This window comes from Ursus americanus, chromosome 4 (genome assembly GCF_024610735.1).
Source record: "Ursus americanus isolate L20-20 chromosome 4, mUrsAme1.1.p, whole genome shotgun sequence".
In the NCBI taxonomy this organism is placed as follows: Eukaryota; Metazoa; Chordata; class Mammalia; order Carnivora; family Ursidae; genus Ursus; species Ursus americanus.
In genome coordinates, this window is record NC_142130.1 from 95,249,930 (window position 1) to 95,271,961 (window position 22,032).

The 22,032-nt window shown below is 51.0% G+C and overlaps 1 protein-coding gene across 1 annotated transcript in view; it reads left to right on the top strand.

The window, feature by feature from the left end:
• The first annotated feature begins 3,113 nt into the window (after positions 1-3,113).
• The window catches only part of FAM3B (FAM3 metabolism regulating signaling molecule B), a 36,929-nt gene continuing 18,010 nt past the window's right edge, over positions 3,114-22,032 (top strand). Inside the window, exons 1-3 of the mRNA XM_045813536.2 lie at positions 3,114-3,218; positions 9,594-9,737; positions 18,203-18,326. Coding sequence (XP_045669492.1) covers positions 3,200-3,218; positions 9,594-9,737; positions 18,203-18,326 — 287 coding nt within the window. The 5' untranslated portion in view covers positions 3,114-3,199. The remainder of the gene's footprint in view (positions 3,219-9,593; positions 9,738-18,202; positions 18,327-22,032) is intronic.

The window sequence follows — 22,032 nt, forward strand, 5'->3', positions numbered from 1 at the left end:
AAAAACTAACTCAAAACGGGTCAAGGACCTTAATGTAGGTCCTAAAAACTGTAAAACTAACAGGAAACGGGAGGAAAACCTCATAACACTGGATTTGGTAATGATTTCTTAGATATGATACCAAAAGCACAAGCAACAACAACAACAAAAATAGATAAATCATACCATATCAAATTAAAAACTGTGCATCGTAGGACACAATAACAGAGTGAAAAAACAACGTATGGAATCAGGGAATATATTTGCAAATGATATGTCTGATAAGGGATTAATATCCAGAATATTTAAAGAGCCCAAACAAAGCAACAACAATGAAACCAGACTATGAAATGTGCAAAGAACTGGAACAGACATTTCTCCAGAGATGATATACAGATGCCCGACAAGCACAGGTAATTCTCAACATCATTAAGCATTAGAGAAATGCAAATCAGACCACAGTGAGGTACCCACTGGGACGGCCACTACTTAAAAATTTAAAGAGCAAAACAAAACGTGTTGGTGAGGATGTGGAGAAACTGGGATACTTGTACACTGTTATTAGGAATATAAAATGGGGCAGCCACTGTGGGGAACTGCATGGTGTTTCCTTAAAAACTTCAAAATAGAATGCCCATATGATCCAGCCATCTCATTTCTGGGTATGTACCCAAAATAATTGAAAACAGGGTCTTGAAGAGATGTACATCCATGTTCATAGTAGCATTATTCACACTAGTCAAGAGGTGGAAATAACCCAAGTGTTCATCAACAAATAAATGGATAAACAAAATGTGGAATAAACATATGATGGAATATTATACAGCCTTTAAAAAGAATGAAATCTGTCATATGCTACAACATGGATACACCCTGGAGACGTGATACTCAGTGAAATAAGCTAGTGATAAAAAGACAAATAGTGTATGTTCCACTTCAGTGAAGGTTCTTTCTTTTCCTTTCTTTCTCTCTCCCTTCCTTCCTTCCTTCCTTCCTTTCTTTCTTTCTTTCTTTCTTTCTTTCTTTCTTTCTTTCTCTCTCTCTCTCTCTCTCTCTTTCTTTCTCTCTCTCTCTTTCTTTCTTTCTTTCTTTCTCTCTCTCTCTTTCTCTCTCTTTCTTTCTTTCTTTCTTTCTTTCTTTCTTTCTTTCTTTCTTTCTTTCTAGGTATATTTATTTGAGAGACAGTGAGCGGGAGAGAGCATGAGCAGGGGCAGAGGGAGAAGAAGCAGACTCCTTGCTGAGCAGGGAGCCAAATGTGGGGCTCTTCCCAGCACCCTGGGATCATGACCTGAGCCGAAATCAAGAGTCGGACACTCAAGCAACTGAGCCACTCAGGCGCCCCTTGGGAGAAGCTTCTAAAGTATCTAAAGTCATAGAAACAAAGTAGGATGGTGGTTTCCAAGAGCTGGGGCTGGGGGGAGGGGAGTTGCTATTAATGAGGACAGAGTTTCAGTTTTGTAAGACAAAAGGTCTTAAGTTCCGTTGCACAACAATGTGAATATACTTAACACTACTGAACTGTGGACTTAAATGTAATTTTTTTAAATGTAAATTTTTAAATTTGGACAAGATAGTAAATTTTATGTTATGCATTTTTTTTTTTTACCACAATCGAAAAGAAAATGAAAACAGAACAGGACATAAAAGCTCACTCTCGAAAATCAGGTGAGCTAGACAAAGGTGAGACTCTTGGTCAATGAAACCAAGATCCACTTCAATGCACTGATGTACTTGCTTAGTGTAACTGTGAGGAACAGCTGGAGAGTGGCTTCGGAGGGCTGCTGTAGAGCAAGGGGGCGTCCAGACTGAAGTGTGCCCTGCTCAGGCTATGGGTACAGTTCTCAAGTCCTGGGAACTGTGGAGACCCTGTCTTCTGATCTCCCTGATTCAGAGACAGTCGGGGGAGGAGTGACCTGGAAGAGTAAAGCCGAACTGTCCACAGGGCATGTGTCCCCAGGCTCCCTGGATGGGGCCACACAGGAGCTCCTTAGGAGGCAAAGACGATGGTGGAGGAGGGTCATGGTAAAGCTCCTTCTGACAACCCACAGGATGCTGGGTACCGTGGGACTAGGGGAGGGGACTCCGTGTTACATTGTTGAGGCTTCTGGGCTTTTCAGGAGAGGAGAAACAGGAACAGAGCAGAACTGTGGAGCCCGCGGTTCTGGGAGTGGGAGTGGGTCTTCTGTAGAACCCTGCCAACCTGGAACACTATTTCTACAAAGGTGACCAACTGCCCTTGGAGCCTTAACTTGCCCTTGGCAGCCTGAGGTGGCTATGACTACTTTGTATTCCAAAGAGCTATAAAAACCTGATGGATGTGTGGGATTAAGTCTACAGAGAGCAGCTGGGGCGTCTTCCGGGAAGCTTTCTTCAAACACCTGCCAGACTCCCACCCTAGCAGCCCTGGCCTCCGTGTGAACAAAAGGACCTGCAGACCTGTGACCCTGACCATAGGATTGGGGGCACTGTCCTTGCCCCTTTTCCCCAAATCAAGCCCTGAAATAAAGGAGGAAACAAGAGGTCAGGACCTTGCTGGGCTGTGCAAACCACAGCTGGCAGCAGGACTGTCCTGAAGGAAGCAAGGAGCCCTATGACCTTGGCCCAGGGGCATTGACCTCCAACTTGGAGCTTGCTAGGACTCCGCTTTGATGTTTAAAAGGCTCAGGGCATGCTTATCTTTGTAGCCATTTTTCCTCTTATGAGACATTAAATTGGTGGCTGAAGCTGCAAACTGTTAAGGGACACAGTGTCCCTGGTGCCTGGGTGGCTCAGTCAGTTGTAAGCATCTGCCTTCCGCTCAGGTCATGATCTCAGGGTCCTGGGATTCCTGCTAAGCGGGGAGCTTTCTCCCTCTCTGCCGCTCCCCCTGCTTGTGCTCTCTCTCTCAAATAAATCTTTAAAAAGGGGGGGGGGGCTACACGGTGTAGTGCTCATTACTCTTGGCCCCCTGTTGGCGGGGCCGAAGGAGCATCCCTCCTGGGCTGCAGGCCCAGAGCTCGTGGGCGCCGCCCCGCGCACCTGCCTGGCCCACACCTGACAGAGTTGAAGGCACCTGCCCGGCCAGCACCCGCCGGGGCCGCAGCGGCCCGCACTTCCCGTCAGGCCCCGTCTGCCCGCCCTTTGCTCTCCTTCCCTGCCGCGGCCCCTTCGAGGGTGCGTCTCTGTCGCCGCCCGGCCCCTGCGAGGCTCGCTCGGGTGGCCCGAGAGCTGCACCTGGAAGATGCGCCCGGGGACTGCGGGTGAGTGCGACTCTCACTGCAGGAGGAGGGATAGGGGACTCGGGAGGGGGAGAGCCACCCCCTCGCCCTTCCTGGGAGCACCCCCCCCCCCGCGCCCCGCGAGCCCGAGGGCGGGGCGGGTGCTGGGGCCGGGTCTTCCCATAGCCCTGCGATCAGAAATGCGGAAAGCAGCTCGGGCAGGGGCCAATTCGCTGGGTCTGCCAAGCAGGTAGTCCTACACCATCTCCCGGCTCCGTGAGTCTGATGCTTTGCCTGGAAAGTAGGTTCCAGGTGAGCGCAGGCAGCGCTGGACCCGACGAGCTCTGGGAGGAGGGGGCCTCCGTGCGGGGCGGGGGTAGGACATGAGCCTGCTGGGATGGCCCTGACCTCCTGCGCTGTCAGCTGTCCGCAAAGGGCTGCGAGCTGCGGAGTGCATGCGCTTGTGGGCTCCACCTGGGGCTGCTCTGGCAGAAGTCAGGGGTCACTAACCACAGGTCCAACTGACCAGCCCAGGAAGTTATGAAAAGTGAGGGACAGTGAGGCAGCCTTTTTAAGTCGGGGGGCGGGGGGTTGTGAGTGGATGGGAGGTGGGGACGGATTAATGTGGAATGCCCCATTGATGCTGACTATAAAATTTCTGCTAGCGTCTCTTTATAAGGCTGTTTTTATGTTTTCCAAATATCAAATTACTTGAGACTGCAGAAGGCTTGGAAAAAAATAGGAAAAAGGGAAGAAGAAACAAAAGTGATCCCACCAGTCATGTCTGCCTTCCTGATGCCTGCCTCGCTTTATAGGGTGCTCTGGGGTTCCGGGTTAACCTCCCCACCTTTGTTCTTCCTGATTGGGTTTGCTGTTCCCTCCCTATAATCTGAGAAATCTGGATCCTTCCTGGAGCAAGGCAGTATACCTTGCGCAAAAATGGGAAGTACAGAAATGGAAAGTTCTCTAGGCTCCTTTAGTGGCCCCTCCCCCTCCCTGGAGGGCGGCTTGGCTGCCCAGCGGCCCTGGGGATCGTAGACTAAACCATTCTCTTTTGTTGGGGCACACCATTCCACTTGTGTGGTCACACTCCAGAAAGTTCTCAACACCAACTTTGCAGCTTCATTCCCAACGTTTGGAAAGACAGATTTTAAGATTTTTCTTTATTGTGTGAAATAGTCATGTTCTCTACAAAACTGTTTATGAACAGCAGTGTTTTTGGTAACTTGTGTGGATTATAGGGTAAATGGGTGGAAATATATCTCTCTTTTTTGGGGAGAAAACATCTCCCTTGGGGCACTACTTTCATGATAGCTATTTTGGAAGATTTTTTCCCCCATGTTTCTATATTCTTCTAACATTTTGCTGGTTACTTGGTGGAAAATGCTGCATATTCTTAGACTGCTTTCCCCTACCGACACCTATCTCACACTTGGCCCTTGTGAGTGGTTCATGGCCCATGTGGTCCTTTTGCATAAAACTTTGACATAACGTCAGATCTGTATTTATGAGGACGTGTGTGGTTAAGAGAGAGTCACCTGCAGAAGCTCAGAACCATGTTACTTTGGATTTTGCGAGCTTGGGATTTGGCAATATTCTCGGAAGCAACATTTTCCTGGATACTTCAGTCAAGCCCTGGGTCTGTCCCAGGTAGAAAGTTCACAGGCGGGACATTCGGATGGAATGGATGATGTAAGTTAAGCTGCCACCACGCTTCACCTGGTAGCGGTCGTCCTAACTCCTCCAAGGTGCTGGTGTGTGACACTTCCGAGGCAGGTTACCTTCCCAGCCTACTGTGAGGTTCGGGTGTGACGTCTCCCAGTCTTTCTGCCAAAAAGCCTTGGTCAACAGGACAGTGACAACAGTGGACACTGAGGCCGGCAGAACCTGCAGCCATAAAGCAGCCGAGTCCCAAGGAGGATGGATAGGGCTCAGCCCCCCTCAGCCCTCTCTCACTCCCCCCTCCCCAAGACAAGAGGGACAGGTGTGGCCTCCTCCAGGGCGAGGGGATTTGGTTCATGCTGGCAGGACTGCTAGTGACAAACAGCTTCCTCCTCCTACTTCCTTTTGAAGGAGATCCCACCAAACAAAGCATGTTCGTAGGGGTTCAGAGTTGCCTTCTTCAGGGTCCCTGGGTTGGAGGGGTAGGTGGTACCCTGAGAGCCGCTTACCTGTAGCCTGGTAGTGCATGTTGGTTTTAGGACTGCTGTCTTCTCTAGCATAAGTGAAGGGTCTGGGACCAACCTGACCCCAAGAATCTGAGGGTGGGGATGAGGGTAGGACACACACACCACGGCACACAAGACGAGTGGGGTCCCTGAAGAGGGATTTCACTGCCTCCCCAGCTGTGCTTGGAGCTGGCCTTTGCTCCAACCCTCACATGTGACACCTGCTGGTCGGAAGCACGTAGGAGGATACGTCCGTCAGCTGCCACTGGTGGCTTTATTCCTTTACAAGAAAAGGCCAGATCCTGGTTACAGGATCTGTCCTTCTGGATCACAGAAGGTTCCTGAACTCAGTATATTTCTTCCCCATCCTTACCTCCCCTTGGAAGCTGCTGGACCCCCTCCCACTCAGGCCAGCGAGCCGTCTTAGCTGAGGTCTGGCTCCCACCTTTCCCAAATGAGTCCTCACCTGTGCCCCGCTGGGGCGCGGGCTTCTTCTCTGCCGCCCAGGGTCTGAGCCTATTGGGGCAAACTGCTTCTTGCACCACCTGGTGCGCACTGATGCAGGTATCCAGCCCCAAGCCTGGCTGGGCCCCAGCTTGTCTGGGTGTTGTCCAGGCTCCCAGGCCTGCTGTCCCCTGGCGGCCGGGTATTTTGGTGACTGTAAGGCCTGTACATTGGCTGTTGGACTAGTTCACCACTGGCGTGGGCCACCAAACTCTCGTGGTGGACTGGTCCCAGTCTGTGCTGCCTGATCTGCCCTCTCGCCTGGAGGTGGTTCTGGCTCTAGGTCTTGGCTTCTCTCCGCCAACCCCAGGGACCAGCTGCCCCCAGCCAGAACGTCACTGGCTCACCCCTCCCCTGAAACATGGATACTTTATAGCCTTCCCGGGAGCGCTGGAAAGTGTCCAGGGTTGGGAGCTTACTGCCACAGTTTAGAGTTGTGCCTCCAAGCGCTTGGGCTGTTCAGTCAGTCCTCATTGTCCTCCCTGTCACTTCCGTTCATATGTCCTTGTTCAGCTGGGGACAGAATCATGTCTCCCTTCTGTGTAGCTGCCCCTTACACCTGTGGGAGGTAGCATTGTGTTCTGTTTCAGTGTCCTCCAAGCTAAACAGCACCTCTGCTCAAAGACCTCACACGAGACGTGGTGACTAGAAGGTCCCGTGAAGAGTCTCTGGTTTGCCAACTGTCTTCTTTAAATATGACACTTGGACAAAATAGTCAGCTGTGATCTGATACACACAGGACACAGTGGACTACTGTTGCCTTTGAACCTGACACTTCATGCTGACTCCGTTTCCAGCAGTCATTCCACACTTGGTGTGCATCCAACAGGATTTTCTGGAACCTCTGTGACCCATGTTCTGTCTTGGTGTGTGGGCACAGCCCTGGAGGGGGAAGAGCCTCGGTGTGCAATGCCAACAAGGCATGTGAAGGGCTGATGTGAGGGTGCATGGCAGGCTGCACTGAGGTAGGGAGAGCTGTGGAGGGAGAACAAGAAGGCCGGAGGTCACGGAGGAGAGTGCCGCATAGGCAGAGGGACAGACTCACACAAATGTACGTGGCAGGACAGGGCCAAGGGTCTGGTAGATTGGTGTGACCCAGCACAGAGCAAACAGGAGTTAACAGGAACAGAGTCAGCCACGCCTGTGGCTCTCAGTTTGTTTCCTGTGGCTGGTTTTCTCAGTTTTGAGGTGTCTTTTCAGCCTTGCAAACTGCAGTGGCCACCCTGTTCCACCCCTGCATAACCTAATAACTTTAGGGACCAGATGGTTTGGAAAACAGAAGAACATCATGGATGTGGAAGCGCACACTTGAAAAAGACCAACTTGTTGCAGTGAAACCCACGAGTCCCACCTCATTCCATCAGTGCCACCCCCTGAGCTCACGAGCCGCCGCCAGGCACCAGCGCACAGGCCCAAGGACACATGCCCTGAGGACCGTCCACAGATCCAGAGCACAGGCCCAGCGAGGAAGCTTCTGGGTGGAAGACTGGGAGGGCCCCAGCCTGGGAGTCCTGGGCCTCTGCCCTTGGGGTCACAGTGCATCACCGTGCTCCCACATCCGTGTGTTCACTACCGGGAAGGCACCCTGCCTCAAGCTTCTAGAGTCCAGAGTTCTTGGGTCTTATTATGTCATTGGTTACACAATCGGCTCAGGCTCCCCTTCATCTTCCTCCTGGAGGTCCCAGGCAGGGCCGAAAGTGCGGGCCCTCCGATCACATGGCCAGCCCCTCCCTTAAAGCTACCTATGGACCTGAGGACACTCCACCACCCCCAACACCTCATGAGCATAGACTCCGATGTGGTCGAAAGGAGTCCCTTATGAATAACAGCAGACACTCCTAACATATAGGAGATACCAAGGGTTTTAGGCTCTCCATGCCAGGAATTGGAACAAAGCTAAGACACAGTCTTTATTACATCCCCTCTGATAAGTCCACATGGTGTCTGGGGCAAAGGGGGGTGTGGAGTTTTTACTCACTGCCAACGAGAGGGAAGAGTGATGCTGATGGTGGCCTGGAGAGGGGGAGGCAGGAGAGATGAAGAAAAGTCTATGGAGGTGAGATTTATGGTGTTAGTAAACCCAACAGGACTGGCCAATGGATTCTGTCAGGGCTGGGAGGGGAAGTATGAGATAAAGGAAGAATCCCGGGTATCTGGCACCTGACCCCATCCATCCACTGAGATGGGCCAGATGTGGGTCAGGAGCAGATCTGGGGAGAATGAAGGGTTTTCCTCTGGGACATCTCAGGGTGCTGACAGCAGGTTGGCAATTGGGCACCCCTGTCGGGACCTCAGAGGATTGTCTGGGCGGGCTAATCCTGGGATCTGGAGGAGAGGCCCAGGCTGTGCCCTGGGAGGGAAAGCCAGCAGAGAAGGTCAGGACGTGCCCACAAAGTGGGAGCCCCATCAGGCGTGTGGGTGTCATCCAGGGAGGACATGCACAGGGGTGCCTGTCATCCGGGGGCGGGGCGCTGGCAGCATGGAGGACTTGGAGGCCTTGACCAGCACAGCTGCACTGAGCCATGGGGTGGGAGGGGAGGCCTGGAGGCTGTGGGAGGGGATGGTTATTTCCAGGTGCTCGGCCCAAGTGGGTACAGGAGTGAGGCAGCCACAGGACATTGTGCAGTCAGGTGGGAGATCCCTCTCCTCCCCTCCCTTCTCTTTTCTCCCTCTCCTTTCTCCTCTCCTCCTCCCTCCTTTCTTTCCTTTTCTTAGTTCTTAGGACTGGACCTATTAACACATTTAAATGGTGACAGAGAAGTTCCTGCATTGTGGCACTTTTGGTGATCCTGAACAGAGTCCCGATCTTTGAGATATTTAGGGGGTAAAATCAGAAAGGGCTGGTGGCAGGTTGTCTGTGAAGGGACTCCCTGTCCCGCTGTCCCCTAGGCCTCCTGTGACCTAGGAATGGGTAATGGCTTTTCCTTAAAAATTGGAAGGAAGATGCCAGAGCCAATCAACCAGAAAGATTACTTCTGCAAAACTTGGGTTTCCCTGCAAAACTTGGGTTTCCCTGCAAGCTGGTCTGTGATGATAATGACAGGTTTGGTGGCTTTTCCCAGGGTCACAGGGCCCCTTTGCATGTTCACAGGGCGACAGGTGCTATTCTCAGCATAAACAAAACAGTCCCTGCCCTCTAGACTGCAGTCTGCTTCTGAAAGCCTCCTCACAAAGGAATGAGCCACTTTGGTCTTTTTAGGCCTTTGTCAGGCATGTTGGGTCATGAGGCCACTCATGAATCACTGATGTTAGCATCTGAGCAAGCTCTAAAACTCAGACCAACAGCAAATATAAAAACTTGGCATAGGGGCGCCTAGGTAGCGCAGTCGTTAAGTGGCTGCCTTCGGCTCAGGGTGTGATCCCGGCGATCTGGGATCGAGCCCCACATCAGGCTCTTCTGCGTGGAGCCTGCTTCTTCCTCTCCCACTCCCCCTGCTTGTGTTCCCTCTCTCGCTGGCTATCTCTCTCTCTGTCAAATAAATAAATAAAATCTTAAAAAAAAAAAACTTGGCATAGAAAACATTCATCTCCTGTTTCTATTATCTGCACTGTAGCCTCAGATGCTTAGTCTTAGCAACGTCAACTAAGTCATCGTGGCTTCATTACAGCAGCTGTGGGCCTTTACCCACCTGCCACTTCCCCAGGACGAACTTCTCAGAGTGCCCTGCAGACGCTGATGTGGGAAGTGGGGTTAGGATGGCGCCTGTACCCTGGGCATCCACAGTGGTGACTTGTCTGTCCCCAGGCACTTTGAAGACCGCGTTCTTCTTCTTCGCCTCCATATGCGCCTGGTATTCCGGGTACCTGCTCGCAGAGCTCATTCCAGAGGTATCCCTGACCAGTGCTGTTTACAGCATCCGGAGCATCTCCGAGAAGCCCCTCCTCAAGGGTGAGTACCACAGCTCAGTGCGCTGGGGAGGGCCGGGTCTGGCCTCAGCTCTGCCTCCGCTGGCCATTTTTTGTTGATGATGATGTTGATGATGGTGGTGGTGATCACGAAAGTGGGGGGGGGGGGGACCGGGGGGGGGGCAATACCTGCCCCTTCAGTTCCCACACCTTTCCAAGGTAGATACCCCTGCTCATCCCCGTGTGAGACCCCAAGGCAAATTATGATGTTAGGAAAGCAAAGAAACTTCATTTCCAAGATGTGTTAAATAAAAATATGCATTTGGAATACAACTTAGTTTGGGAATGAAGTGAAATCACAAAATCTTCATCAGACTCTCCATTGGAAAACAGGGGGGACACTCAAGGAGTAATCTGTACCCTTTTTGGAAGTCTTGTTATAAATAGGCATGCTGGCATATTTTTAATCCAGAAATAAATTCTAGAAAATTCGTTTGCACGAATATAGAGAACTGAGTGACGATTTTAAAAATTTGTAAAAGCTGGGGGAGGAGGGCGCCTGGCTGGCTCGGTCGGTAGAGCATGTGACTCTTGATCTTGGGGTTGAAAGTTCGAGCCCCACGTTGGGTATAGAGATGACTTACAGAGAAAATCTTTAAAAAAATTAAACACTTAAAAAATTTACAAAAGTGATTCCTTTTCAGATTAATTACCTTTTATGACCCCCCAAAACCCGACAATTTCTAGGAATCAACTCTGACTGACTTTTTATTTTTCAATTTTTTTAAAAGAATTTATTTATTTATCTGGAGAGAGAGCTTGAGCGGGGGGAGGGGCAGAGGGAAAGAGAGAATCTCAAGCAGACTCAGCACTGTGCATGGAGCCTGACGTGGGGCTTGATCTCACGATCCTGAGACCTTGAACTGAGCCAAAACCGAGTGGGGCGCTGAACCAACTGTTCTACCAAGGGTCCCGTTGGTGTTTAATTTTTAATAAAGTTTCCGCAGTGCATATGCTTGCCTTCGGGTGGACGGGGAGGAGGCCCAGTGCTGAGGCAGAGCTCTGCATGTGAGGGTGTGGGGGACACCCTCAAGGCTTTCTCATTTTCCCTGTTGTCACATGAAATGCAAAGTCTGCCCAGGACATGGGTTTGCTTCTAGGACCTGCCTCTGGTGCCAGTCCTTTCAGACGGGCTCATTTCCCCCTTCTGAAGCACTATTGATTATTGGAAACCCACAAAACGCAGGAGTGGGGTAGAGGGGTTGCTGCAGCTGGCATGAGGGCTGCGTCCTGGCTCCCGCTGGCTTGGGCCCCACGTTGGAGGGATACAGGGTGTCCTGGGCATCTGGTAGGCTCCGAGTTTGGGGGTTGAGCCCGGTGACTGACGGGCAGGCCGGTGGTCATGTGGATGAGAGGGTGGAAGGGACTGCATCGGCCTTGGGGCTCGGCGGGCTTTGTGGCACGGCTCACTCTGTGACATTATCAGGCCCCCAAGGGGTGGTCTCAGCGCAAGCACAGGTGCCCTTTGGTTTGGCCTGATGCTGCCTCAGCAAGTGCCTGGGCCCCTCTGCACACCTGCATTCCTCCGTGCTCGTGGGGTACCCAGGGAGGTGGTGATCCTGGCTTTGGACCGTGTTTAAGGATGAGCGTAGCTCCTGCCATCAACATGGGAACCTGTTACTCTTGGCTCAGTGGAGTGACTCTGACACCCTCCCGGGAGTGTTTGTTCTAAACATCCTCAGTGACCCCTCATGTCTGGTCCGATCTGAAGCAAAGGAAGGAGCATGTTGACGTGTGAGATCAGTGCTGGGCATGGAGAGAAAGGGTCTGAGAAACCAGAGGCACATACCGAGCACCTCCTCCTGTGGCCGAGGCCGCCTGCACTGAGCTCACCAGCACTCGGCCCTGTCGCACCCCCCTCCCGCCATCTTGGGCTTTCACCCTAATCCATGGGTTGCTTTTCCACTTCATAAACTATTCTCTTATATGTTTTTTTTTTTTTAAAGATTTTATTTATTTATTTATTTGTCAGAGAGAGAGAGAGAGCACAAGCGGGGGAGCGGCAGGCAGAGGGAGAAGCGGACTCTCCGCTGAGCAGCGACTTGATACCAGAACTCTGGGATCATGACCTGAGCCGAAGGCAGACGCCTAACCAACTGAGCCACCCAGGGGTCGCTACACTATTCCCTTAAAATGACCCAACTCCCTGTGAAGCTTTGAGGCCCTGCAATCCTGGCTTTGGGTTTTCTGAAGTTAATTCTTACCCCGTGAGTCCATGCTCCCCTGGGTTCATACCATTCTCGTGTTGCATGCTGCACCCCCCCCATGCTGATGAAATCATAAATCTGAGCTCATCCCAAGTCCTCCCGAATTTCACTGGTTTTCTAGACCTGGCCCCTCTCTTCCTTCTCTGGACACTTAGCTGTTGTTGGGAGTCCATGCTCCCACCACTCTGGGTGGCCCTATTCCTCATACTGAATGAGAGGACTTCACATCAGTCTGGCTCCTTTGTGAAAGAGGCTTGCTCACCCAGAAGGACAGAGCACCCCATGGCTCCCTCTCTCCCCGTAGGCCTCAGTGTCCCTCCACCCTTCCTCCCCACCAGCATGCTCTAAGACTGCTCTGGTTTTATTTTCTCCTGCCCCTTCTCCCCATTTTCCACACCAATCCCCCCAACCCGTCTGAGGTGTTTAATGACATCCTTCTGTTTGAATACCTCATCGCAGAACCAGCTGTCCTATTTTGCGGACATATAGTTTGGTGCCAAAAGGTGCTAACCTCTCAGCTGGGGGCCAGTGACCATTTCAGGGCAGGCTGCAACTGTGAACACCAGACCTTTGTCCCCGTGCCCCACTCCCTCTTCTGTAGATCTGCCATTTGTGCCTTGCCCATTTTCTGTGGGGTGGTTCTGTTCTTCTCGTTGATTTCCAAGGAGTTTTTTATATACGTCTGAAGCCGTCAATGCCTGTTCCCCACATGGCACACATCACAGTCGGCGATGATCTGTCCTAGTGTACTTTCTGTCTCTTGCACTCACCATCTGAGAGCTACTCTATTCACTGCTGTCCCTGTAGAGCTGAGGATGGCATGTGGTGTTGAGCAAGTGCTGTGTCGATTAGTGTCTGTGTAATGAGAATTTGTGCGTTCGTGGACAGGTGCGTCTGGTTGGAAGCCACATACGCCCCCATACACAGCTTGCAACCCCAGGCCTCAAAGGTGGGTTTCAGGAGAGAGTAAGTAGAAGGAGAATCCTGTTGAAATTTTCTCCCGTGTACTTCAGATGTGAGGTCATCGAATCATTTTCTTAGACACTCTGGTGAGACGGAACCAAGCTAACCAAATCAGCCTTGCTGAGCCACCTTCCTAGATTCTTAGCCAAGATGGAATTAGCTGACAACCGCTAAATGGCTGCTGTCGCAAGAAAAACCCGGAAAAACTTCTTTAAATTCTAATTCTGCCACTAACAAGGTGTCATTGCCTTCAAGATCCCTCCTCTGTCATGGAAGGGCCATTGCCAGTGTCGCTATGGCTGAGGCTCTTTCTGGTTCCAGTATGAACCGTCCCTGGCAGGGCGCTGCGTCCTCTGGAGAACCACAGTAGCTGGTAGGGCCTTAGCGATCTCACCTGGCTCCCATTTCCACGCCCCCACAGCAAGGGCACAGAAGAAGCAATGCCACTGTCTCTGGGGAGATATGGGGACAGAGGTCCAGGGAAGGTGACACGGCGCCACCCCCACACAGTCTCTCCGTGGGGCTCAGCATCCTTCCACGTCCGCACCCCCGAGCCGGGCGAAGTGGCACGCTGATAATCTGTCCCACTTCGCCGCCCTCAGGGCACCCACAGAATCATCACTGACTGTCGGAGAGACTCTTCAAGTGCCTTCCGGGCTCTTATATCTGTGAACTGGACTTTAATCTCATCTAGAACAATAAGGCGAGTTGACATGGCTAAAATGTGGTCAAACGCTCGGCCCGGTAGCACCCTTCTTATTTGCCTGGCATATGCAGCAGGACCACATTTCTGGAATCACCTTCCTCATTTAAAGGGGTGAGTGTAGTCATGGTTCCCAAATCAGGAAGTATTTCAGAAAGACAGATTCCTGGACCTCGGTCCAGGAAATTAAAAATCTATGGGTTCAATGTGGAGCCTAAGAACCTATATTTGTTTGTTTTAATGAATGTAAGGATAAGAAATAAGGTAAGACTTCCCTCAGCAAGAGAATGATTTCTGAGACTGAAATTCACAGCAGGATGCCCGCCGTGTTGGATGTTGAGGATCAGGGCACCGGGTCTTACTTAAACCAACAGGCAGGCTTTTCAGGAGACAGGGAAGCAGGCTGCTGACCAGCAGGCCCGCGCTTCCTCCTGGCTGGGCATCAGCTCCCCCGTATTCACGTGGGCTCTACCATTCAATCTTTGGGGAAGGAATTTCAGAAAAAGCGCCGAGGACCTTGATGTAGCACGGTATCTGGTACTTAACACGTATTTTGGGAACAAATATCTATGAATTAGGGAGTGAATCTGGTGGGGAACATGGTGGGGAAGAGGTGGGGTTTGGAAAGAGTTCTGTCTTCTGAGAAGATGTGTCTACACCTCCACACCCCAACCCCGAATAAAGAATATGATCATCTTTCTTTGTTCCCATAATGACATTTTGTGCTTCCAGGGAATGGGTAGAAGTTAAGTAAGCCTTTTTGAAATGCCACACAGACTACCCAGCCGTTCCCAGGTGCTGTGAGAAAATACCGCCTCCATGTCATCCCTGGTCACTAGAGCCACATTGTCCTTAGAGAATCGGATGAAAATCAAGTGCCTCCAGGGGCGCCTGGGTGGCACAGTTGTTAAGCATCTGCCTTCGGCTCAGGGCGTGATCCCGGCATTATGGGATCGAGCCCCACATCAGGCTCCTCCGCTGGGAGCCCACTTCCTCCTCTCCCACTCCCCCTGCTTGTGATCCCTCTCTCGCTGGCTGTCTCTCTCTCTGTCGAATAAATAAATAAAATCTTTAAAAAAAAAAATCAGGTGCCTCCCTCGTGGAAAATGCACCTGTGCATACCCACATGAACGGCACCCGCATTTTGCCGGGGCCTCTGAGTGGCAGGGCCGCAGGTTTAGAAGACCTGCCCTTGGCTCTACTGGCGAGTCATGGGGTCCTGCTTCCAGCCCACCCCAGCGCCCAGGGATGCTGGCTGCCATGTGGACAGCAAGGCCCTTGCCTGGTCATGCTGCTGACCCCACGGGATGAGGAGGTGAGGGGAGATCATCCATATGGGCCTCCCTGGGCCTCACCCCAGGGATGGCCACACTGGGAAACTCCAGCATCAGGCCTTCGGGTGGATGTCTGGAGGTAAGAAGGTGGGAGGGATGGGCAGGCCGAGTCTTGTCCAGTACTGTGCTTGCTCTGCTGGGCTGGTCACCTTGTTCCTGTCCCTGAGACCCAGCCGGTGGAGCAGAGGGGCCACCAGCAGGAGGGAGAATAGGAAATAACTCAGGCTGGGACCCAGCCCACACTGCCCCACTACTCCCTTTGTTTCCTCCCAACCTGCTTCACCCAGGTCCCTCTCCCACGTAGAGTCCTCGCTCCTGGCTTTAAAACAAAACAAAATACCTTTTCCTGTTACCCTCGCCACTTTGTATTAATCTGCAGTCGTCTGTCTCTAAATTACCATATCATGTGGGGGTCAGGAGGTACAGTGCGCCCTCACGGCCTTATCTCTTAAGATCCATTGGGTACATGGCGGGCCATCCGCCTCTGCCAGTCAACGCGTCACCCCTGTCAGCATGCCCAGCACATTCAGGACAGACGTAGGTCCTTTTCATCATTAGGTTGAGAGGATCGTGTAGCCAGTGCAGCCCTACAGTCTGTGATGATGGCAAAAGGACCTGCCAACAATGTCCTCCTCCGAGAGCGGAGGGTGGGTTCCGGGACTCGTGTTCCATTTGTGCGGGAAACAACAGGGTCCATGCAGAAGAGAGCAAGTCTGTGTGCTTGTTAAAGGGACAGTGTTACCTACACTAAGGCAATGAAGGTGGCAGGTAGAATAAATGTGGATCCATCCCACTCTAGGAGTATTCACTCTGGGGGCACCTCGGTGACTCAGTCAGTTAAGCGACTGACTCTTGATTTCAGCTCAGGTCATGACCTCAGGGTCCTGGGAGTGAGCCCCGCATCAGGCTCAGAGACTGCTTCTCTTCCTCTTCCTCTGCTCCTCCCCTTGTTTGCACACACATGCTCCAGCCCTCTCTCAAATAATGAGTCAATTAAAAAAAAAAAGTATTCACTGTAGATTAGCTGTATACACAGGATACCTGCAAGTCAGGAAGCAGGGCATATCTACTTTTTTTTTTTAATTTTATTTGAGAGAGAGAACATGTGCACAAGTAGGGAGAGCTGCAGGTAGAGGCAGAGGGAGAAGCAGGCTCCCCCCCGCCAAGCAGGGAGCCCAATGCGGGGCTCAATCCCAGGACCCCGGGAGCATGACCTCAGCCAAAGGCAGACGCCCAACCAACTGAGCCACCCAGGCACCCCAGGACATATCTACTTTTAAACAGTATGTTACATTTTCAAATATTATGCTCGACGTGTTTTTAGGTAAATTACCTCTACATTTAAAGTAATGGGTATTATTATTAAGTCTTTTTTAAAAAGAGATGAAATAAATATATTATAGGGCTCCAAATCCAGAGACACTGAGAATATGCTGTGTATGTAGCACTTTTTCATGTTCATGGTTGGACCCCTCGCTTTAAATTTAGGTATCTGGAGATTGAGAAAAAACATACTGAATATATTACTTGAAAATTTATGTAAGTAACATACTGCTTAAATATGTTTAATCTATGTTTGCCAACTTTGCAGATGCCCTCTGTATGCATAGAAAAGTCTGGAAGAAAATATGCCAAAAAGTAAAACAGTTAAGATTCTTTAGAGTGAAAATATGTAGGATTTTTTCCTTTTTTTGCTTTTCTATTACTTCTAATTTTCTTCTGCAGAAATTAAATAAAGAAAAGGAAAATCCCATGGGCCTTTCTTGTTTAAAAAAATAGACTAATAGGAAGAAAAATTGGTAAAGGTGGACCAGAGCTGCAGCCATAGGGGTTCAGAAAGCCTCACCGTCCCTCACAGCTTTTGCATGGGGCTCAAGCTGGGGACAGGGTTCAGAGTCTCTGACATCGGGAGATTGCTCTTCCTTTGGGGGGCAGATGTCCACTTAGTTGGTCAACAAACACTGGGGCAGCTGCGTGTACCACACACCACCTTGGGGCTGGGAGTAGAGTGGAGAGGAAGCAGCCACCATCCCTGCCTTCTTGGGGCAAGGGAACCATAGGATAGTAGAGAGCTGAGTGCCAAGAAAAAGAAAACGGCAGCACGGGAGGTCAGCCTTGGGGGCGGGGCAGGTGAGGAGGAAAGGGGTGAGGTGAAGGGTGTGAAGGGGTGCATGCTCCCGGAGAGCTCTGTGTGCTCCCGGAGAGCTCTGTGTTCCGTACCCCTACCTGGGGCCCCGAAGCTGGGTGCACACTGGCTTCCCCGAGCTCACCTAGAAGCTCTGCCCCATTCTGCTCAGCGGGGCGGCACGCTGGGCCTTCACGGTGCTTGTACGCACCCCGGCTCCCCCCAGCAGGGCCTTCCAGGCCTCACCACTCGGCCAGCTGTATGTCACAGCCGTGTGTCCTACAGCAGAGAAGTGCAGCTCACGTCTCCATCAGACTGGACAGGTGAGAACACTGCCTGAGTTTTCGCACGGGGGACTTGGGATTTAAACCTGAACTGAGCCCCCATGGCGGGTTGTGTGGACAGCGACAGACAGCCACCCTAGCTTGAGGTGAGCAAGGACGCGCACGTGGTGGCGATGGCCACAAAGCACCCAGCAGACAGAGGGGGAGCCTCGGGCAGGTCCCCAGTCCTCCCCGGTTGCTGAGCCCTGTAGTGGAGGGATGCTGGGGAGACCTCTCCCTGGTCTGCCGGCACTGACCGCATAGCACCCCCACAGAAAAGCCCAGTGCGTCAGGCTCAAGTGAGAGGAAAGGGGTCAGCCATGGCCAGAGTGGGGGTCTGGGGTGTGTGTGTGTGTGTGTGTGTGTTTCAAGGTGTATAAATGCAGAAGCCGGATAGATGTTCCACACATGGCTGTTTCTTTGTTCGCCAGCAGTCTCAGACCCAAGGGAGCTTTCTTTAGTTGTGATACAAAACGCACATTGCATCCTGAGAACGACAGGGAGGTGACCAGCCCTGGGCAGGGGCTCCCACCCCTTCTGAAGTGGTGATGGCCACTCCACATCCCCTCTCTTTTGCATATTTGTTATTGTAAGACAAACGCAGATGAAATCAACTGTATCTGTAGGGGAATTTCTGACCTTGCTGCCGAGAAGTTGGTGACCCCTTCTCTGCTCCATGAGGGACTTGCCAGTGTGAAGTCCCGGGATAGAAGGCCTGTCGTTCACGGTCAGGCCACGGCTCATCTGATAAATCCTCGCATGATGATAACTCTTATCCTCTTGTTTGCTGCAGCCCCAGCCCCTAAAAGGCAGAAATGTGACCACTGGACCCCGTGCCCCTTGAACACCTATGCCTACCGCTTGCTCAGCGGGGGTGGCAAGGACAAGTATGCCAAAATCTGCTTTGAAGATGAGCTGTAAGTACCCATAATAAAAGCATAGCTGTCCCGCTCGGTTCTTTCCCTTCTCTGGGGTTGGCCAGGCACCAGTCTGCCCTCAGGAGGGAAAGGCAGGGCCCTGCCTCCAGGCACAGGCTGGGAGCCTCAGGTAGGACTGAGCGTGCCCCTCCACCTTCCCTGGGGGAGGACAAGCTGCCTCCCGTGACTGGGTGTGTCCCTGTGTGGAACTTTCCTTTGACTGCAGGTGGAACAAGTATTTTGTGCTTTTCTTTGAACATGTGGCATGGCCCTTCCAAGTCACGGAAACACCAAAATTCAGCAGACGCAGTTTTGCTTCCATTTTATTTTATGAGCCTCACCGTCAGGGATTAGAGCAGGTGCTGTTCCTCTTGGCAGCCCACACCTCCTTGTTCCAGGTCTGTGTGACTGCCTGACCCACGATAGCCTAAATAAATCCCGGCTCCTGGAACTGCCCTGGCCTAGTGTTTGCGTCTGCTTGGGCGGCCGTGCCAAAGCGCCGCAGACCGGATACTCAAACAACAGACGTTTATTCTCTCAGTCTGGAGGCTGGCTGCCCAAGGTCAAGATTGGGTGGGGTTGGTTCCCTCTGAGGGCCGTGAGGGAGAGTCTGTCCCAGGCCCTCTCCTGCGCTTGTAAAGGGCTGTCTTCTCCCTGTGTGCTCACATGGTCTTCCCTCTGTGCGTGTCTGTGTTCTAATTCCCCCTTTAAAAAGGACACCAGTCATAAGGATTAGAGCCGACCCTAAGGACCTCATTTTCACTTAGTCACCTCTTTAAAGGCCCTGCCTCCAAATAAGGCCACGTTCTGGGGAACTAGGGGTTAGGACTTCACATACGGATTTTGAGAGACCATAGTTCAATCCGTACCACCTGGCCTGAGGATGCTTAGGCCATATAGTAATTACTACAAAGGAGAGAGAGTGTGGGCTGTTCCCAACACTGGACACTGGGAGGAAGTCTTTCCCCAAACTGGGTGCACCTTCCTTTCTTGTTGTCGGCTGGGTCACTGCGGTAGCCCTCGGCCCTTGCTGCCTGTCCCTCTCTGCCACTGTTAGTTCGTTTGTCCCTGTGCTTACCTTGTCCTCCCAAGGAGCGTGCGGCAGGCACATGGGGGCACGAGCCGCGTTGGGCTCAGCTTCCCCTCCTTGCATGGTCCCAACACAACCCCAGTCCGTATTGGGGGCTGAATGGAAACCACACTCCTCTCTGCAGGTCCATTGCTTACCAAAGGCCTACTTCACTCAGCCAGGGAGTTTATCGATAGACTTTCCTCCACACGAACCCCTGGGTGGGGCACTCAGTGGGCCAGGAATGACAAGAAGCATGGCTCTGGTGCTGCAGGAGCTTACATCACAGTTCGGGGTTCTCCACCTCAGCCCCACTGATGTTGTGCACTGGCGACTCTGTGTCGTGGGGGCATGCTGGACAATGTGGGTGTAGCCGTGTCCCGGGCGTCCTCCCGCTGGATACCATGGGCCACCCCGTCCAGCTGTGACAACCACACATGTCTCTGGACACTGCCACGTATCTCCTGGGTAGCCAAATCACTCCCTTCGCCACCAAGAACTGTAACACTTGGAGAAAACAAACAGATTTTCCAGACATCTGTGGTGAATGCTATAGGTAATTTTGTGTGGGGCCATGGAGTTTCAGAGGTGAGTGTACCATTGAATGGGATTGTCAGTGAGGTCCGTGGATGAGATGAGGTGGGGATTTGGCTTGAAAACTGAGTAGGATCCCAAGGTAAAAAAGCGGGGAGACCTGGGAGCAGGTGGGGACAGTGGGATGGGGGTGCTCATTGAGAATTACGTGACCAGAAAGGGAGTTGCTCTAAGTCAGACCCCAGAGCCCAGGGTTTCCACTGCTCCACAGTGCCCAAAGCCTTCCCCTGACCATGTCAGAGCAACAGCTTCATGCTTACCTAGTGCAGACTAACACACATATACGTCAGCTTTGTGTGACTTCCTGCGAGGTATACCATTTGTCATCCCCGCAATACAGACAAGCAAATGGATTCACAGACAGATTCAGGAACTCGCCCCTCTTCACACAGCTAGTTAGTGGCAGAGCCAGGATTCCGCCCTGGCATCCATGTATGTGCTGGGTAGACCGACTTGAATCGGGTTGTCCAATGGAACAGCTAACTGTAGGAATATGTGGGACCCAAGTGTAGCTTGCCTGCTTTCAAACAGTATTGCAGGATGGTTTTCAGAGTACAGTGTGGTATAAAGCAGGATAGACTCAAGTAAAAGCAGGTTAAAAGGAACAGAGGAGTGAACATGAGCAGAGACCCAAGGAGAGTCACTCGCTTGGCTTAGCATTGTGTTTTGTTGTAATCAACTCACGGAACAAGAAATGATGGGTTGTGGTGACCTCATCATCTTATAAAAAAAAAGATATGTTTATGTAGTAAGACAAGAAGTTTTCGGCCACTTGTTTCCTTTGTACAACCAGCCCACCCTGGGGACAGCCATCTCTGACTCTCTTTCCTTCCTTCCCCATCTCCATGTACCAGGCTTATGCTCACACTTCTTGGTTTTCCCGTGTTAGGCATTACCTGTGGACTGGTCACTTGGTAGGTGAGCAGTCTTCCACCATTGACACTCCTGTCTTCTTCCTCACCATGGTCCTGATTCAGTTATCGTACTAACTATGCCTTCCCCCACAACTAACCACCACAATACATAAAGCTCCTTAAAAATAACAGGGGGTTACAGCTCAAAAGAACCACAAGGCTAAACGCAATTTTAAAAAGAGTCTCTAGGATACTCAAGGCACAAGGGAGAAATTGTAGTCTTTGACACCTACAACCACAGCAAATAACAAACACAGCTCACTCCTAGCCAGGTAAACATAAAGATTCAATGTGAAGTTTTATTTACCTCTGTTCCTTTTAACTGGCATACCATGTTTGGCTTTCAACAAAAATAACAAGGCATATTAAAGGCAAACAGCATAGTTTGAAGAGATAGGGCAAACATTAGAACTTAACTCAAATATGGCAGAGATTTTGCAATTAGCAGACCAGGAATTTGAAACAATAATGATTAATATGCCTAGAAAAGGTGGGCAGAATACAAGAACAGATGAGTAATGCAAGCAGAGAGATGAAAACCCTCAGAAAGAATCAAAAGGAAATAGTGGAAATTGAAAAGACTAACAGAAATGGAGAACACCTTTCATGGGCTCATCAGTAGACCAGATACAACCAAGGAAAGGATCAGTGAGCTTGAGGATATGTCAATAGAAATTCCCAAACCAGAAGAGGAAGAAAAGGGGAAAAAAGACAAAAAACAAAACAAAAAAACAGAACAGAATATCCAAGAAAAGTGAGACAATATTTGAAGTAGTGTTGCTGAAATTTTTCCAAAATTATTGACAGACACCAAACCACAGATCCAGGGAGCTTAATGCTACTAAGTAAGATAAATACCCCAAAATCTACACCTAAGTATGTTATGATCAGAGGATCAAAGGCAAGGAGAAAATCTTTAAGAAGCCAGAGGCAAACAAACCAAAAAACAAAACAAACAAACAAACAAAAAAACCCCACCTTACCTCTAAAGGAGGAAGGATAAGAATTGCAATGGGCTTTTCTCCGGAAACCATACAAACAAGAAGAAAATGGGATGAAATATTTACAGTATTGAAAGCAAAGGGTTGTACCTGTTACATTCCCATCAGTGTATGAGAATTGATCCACC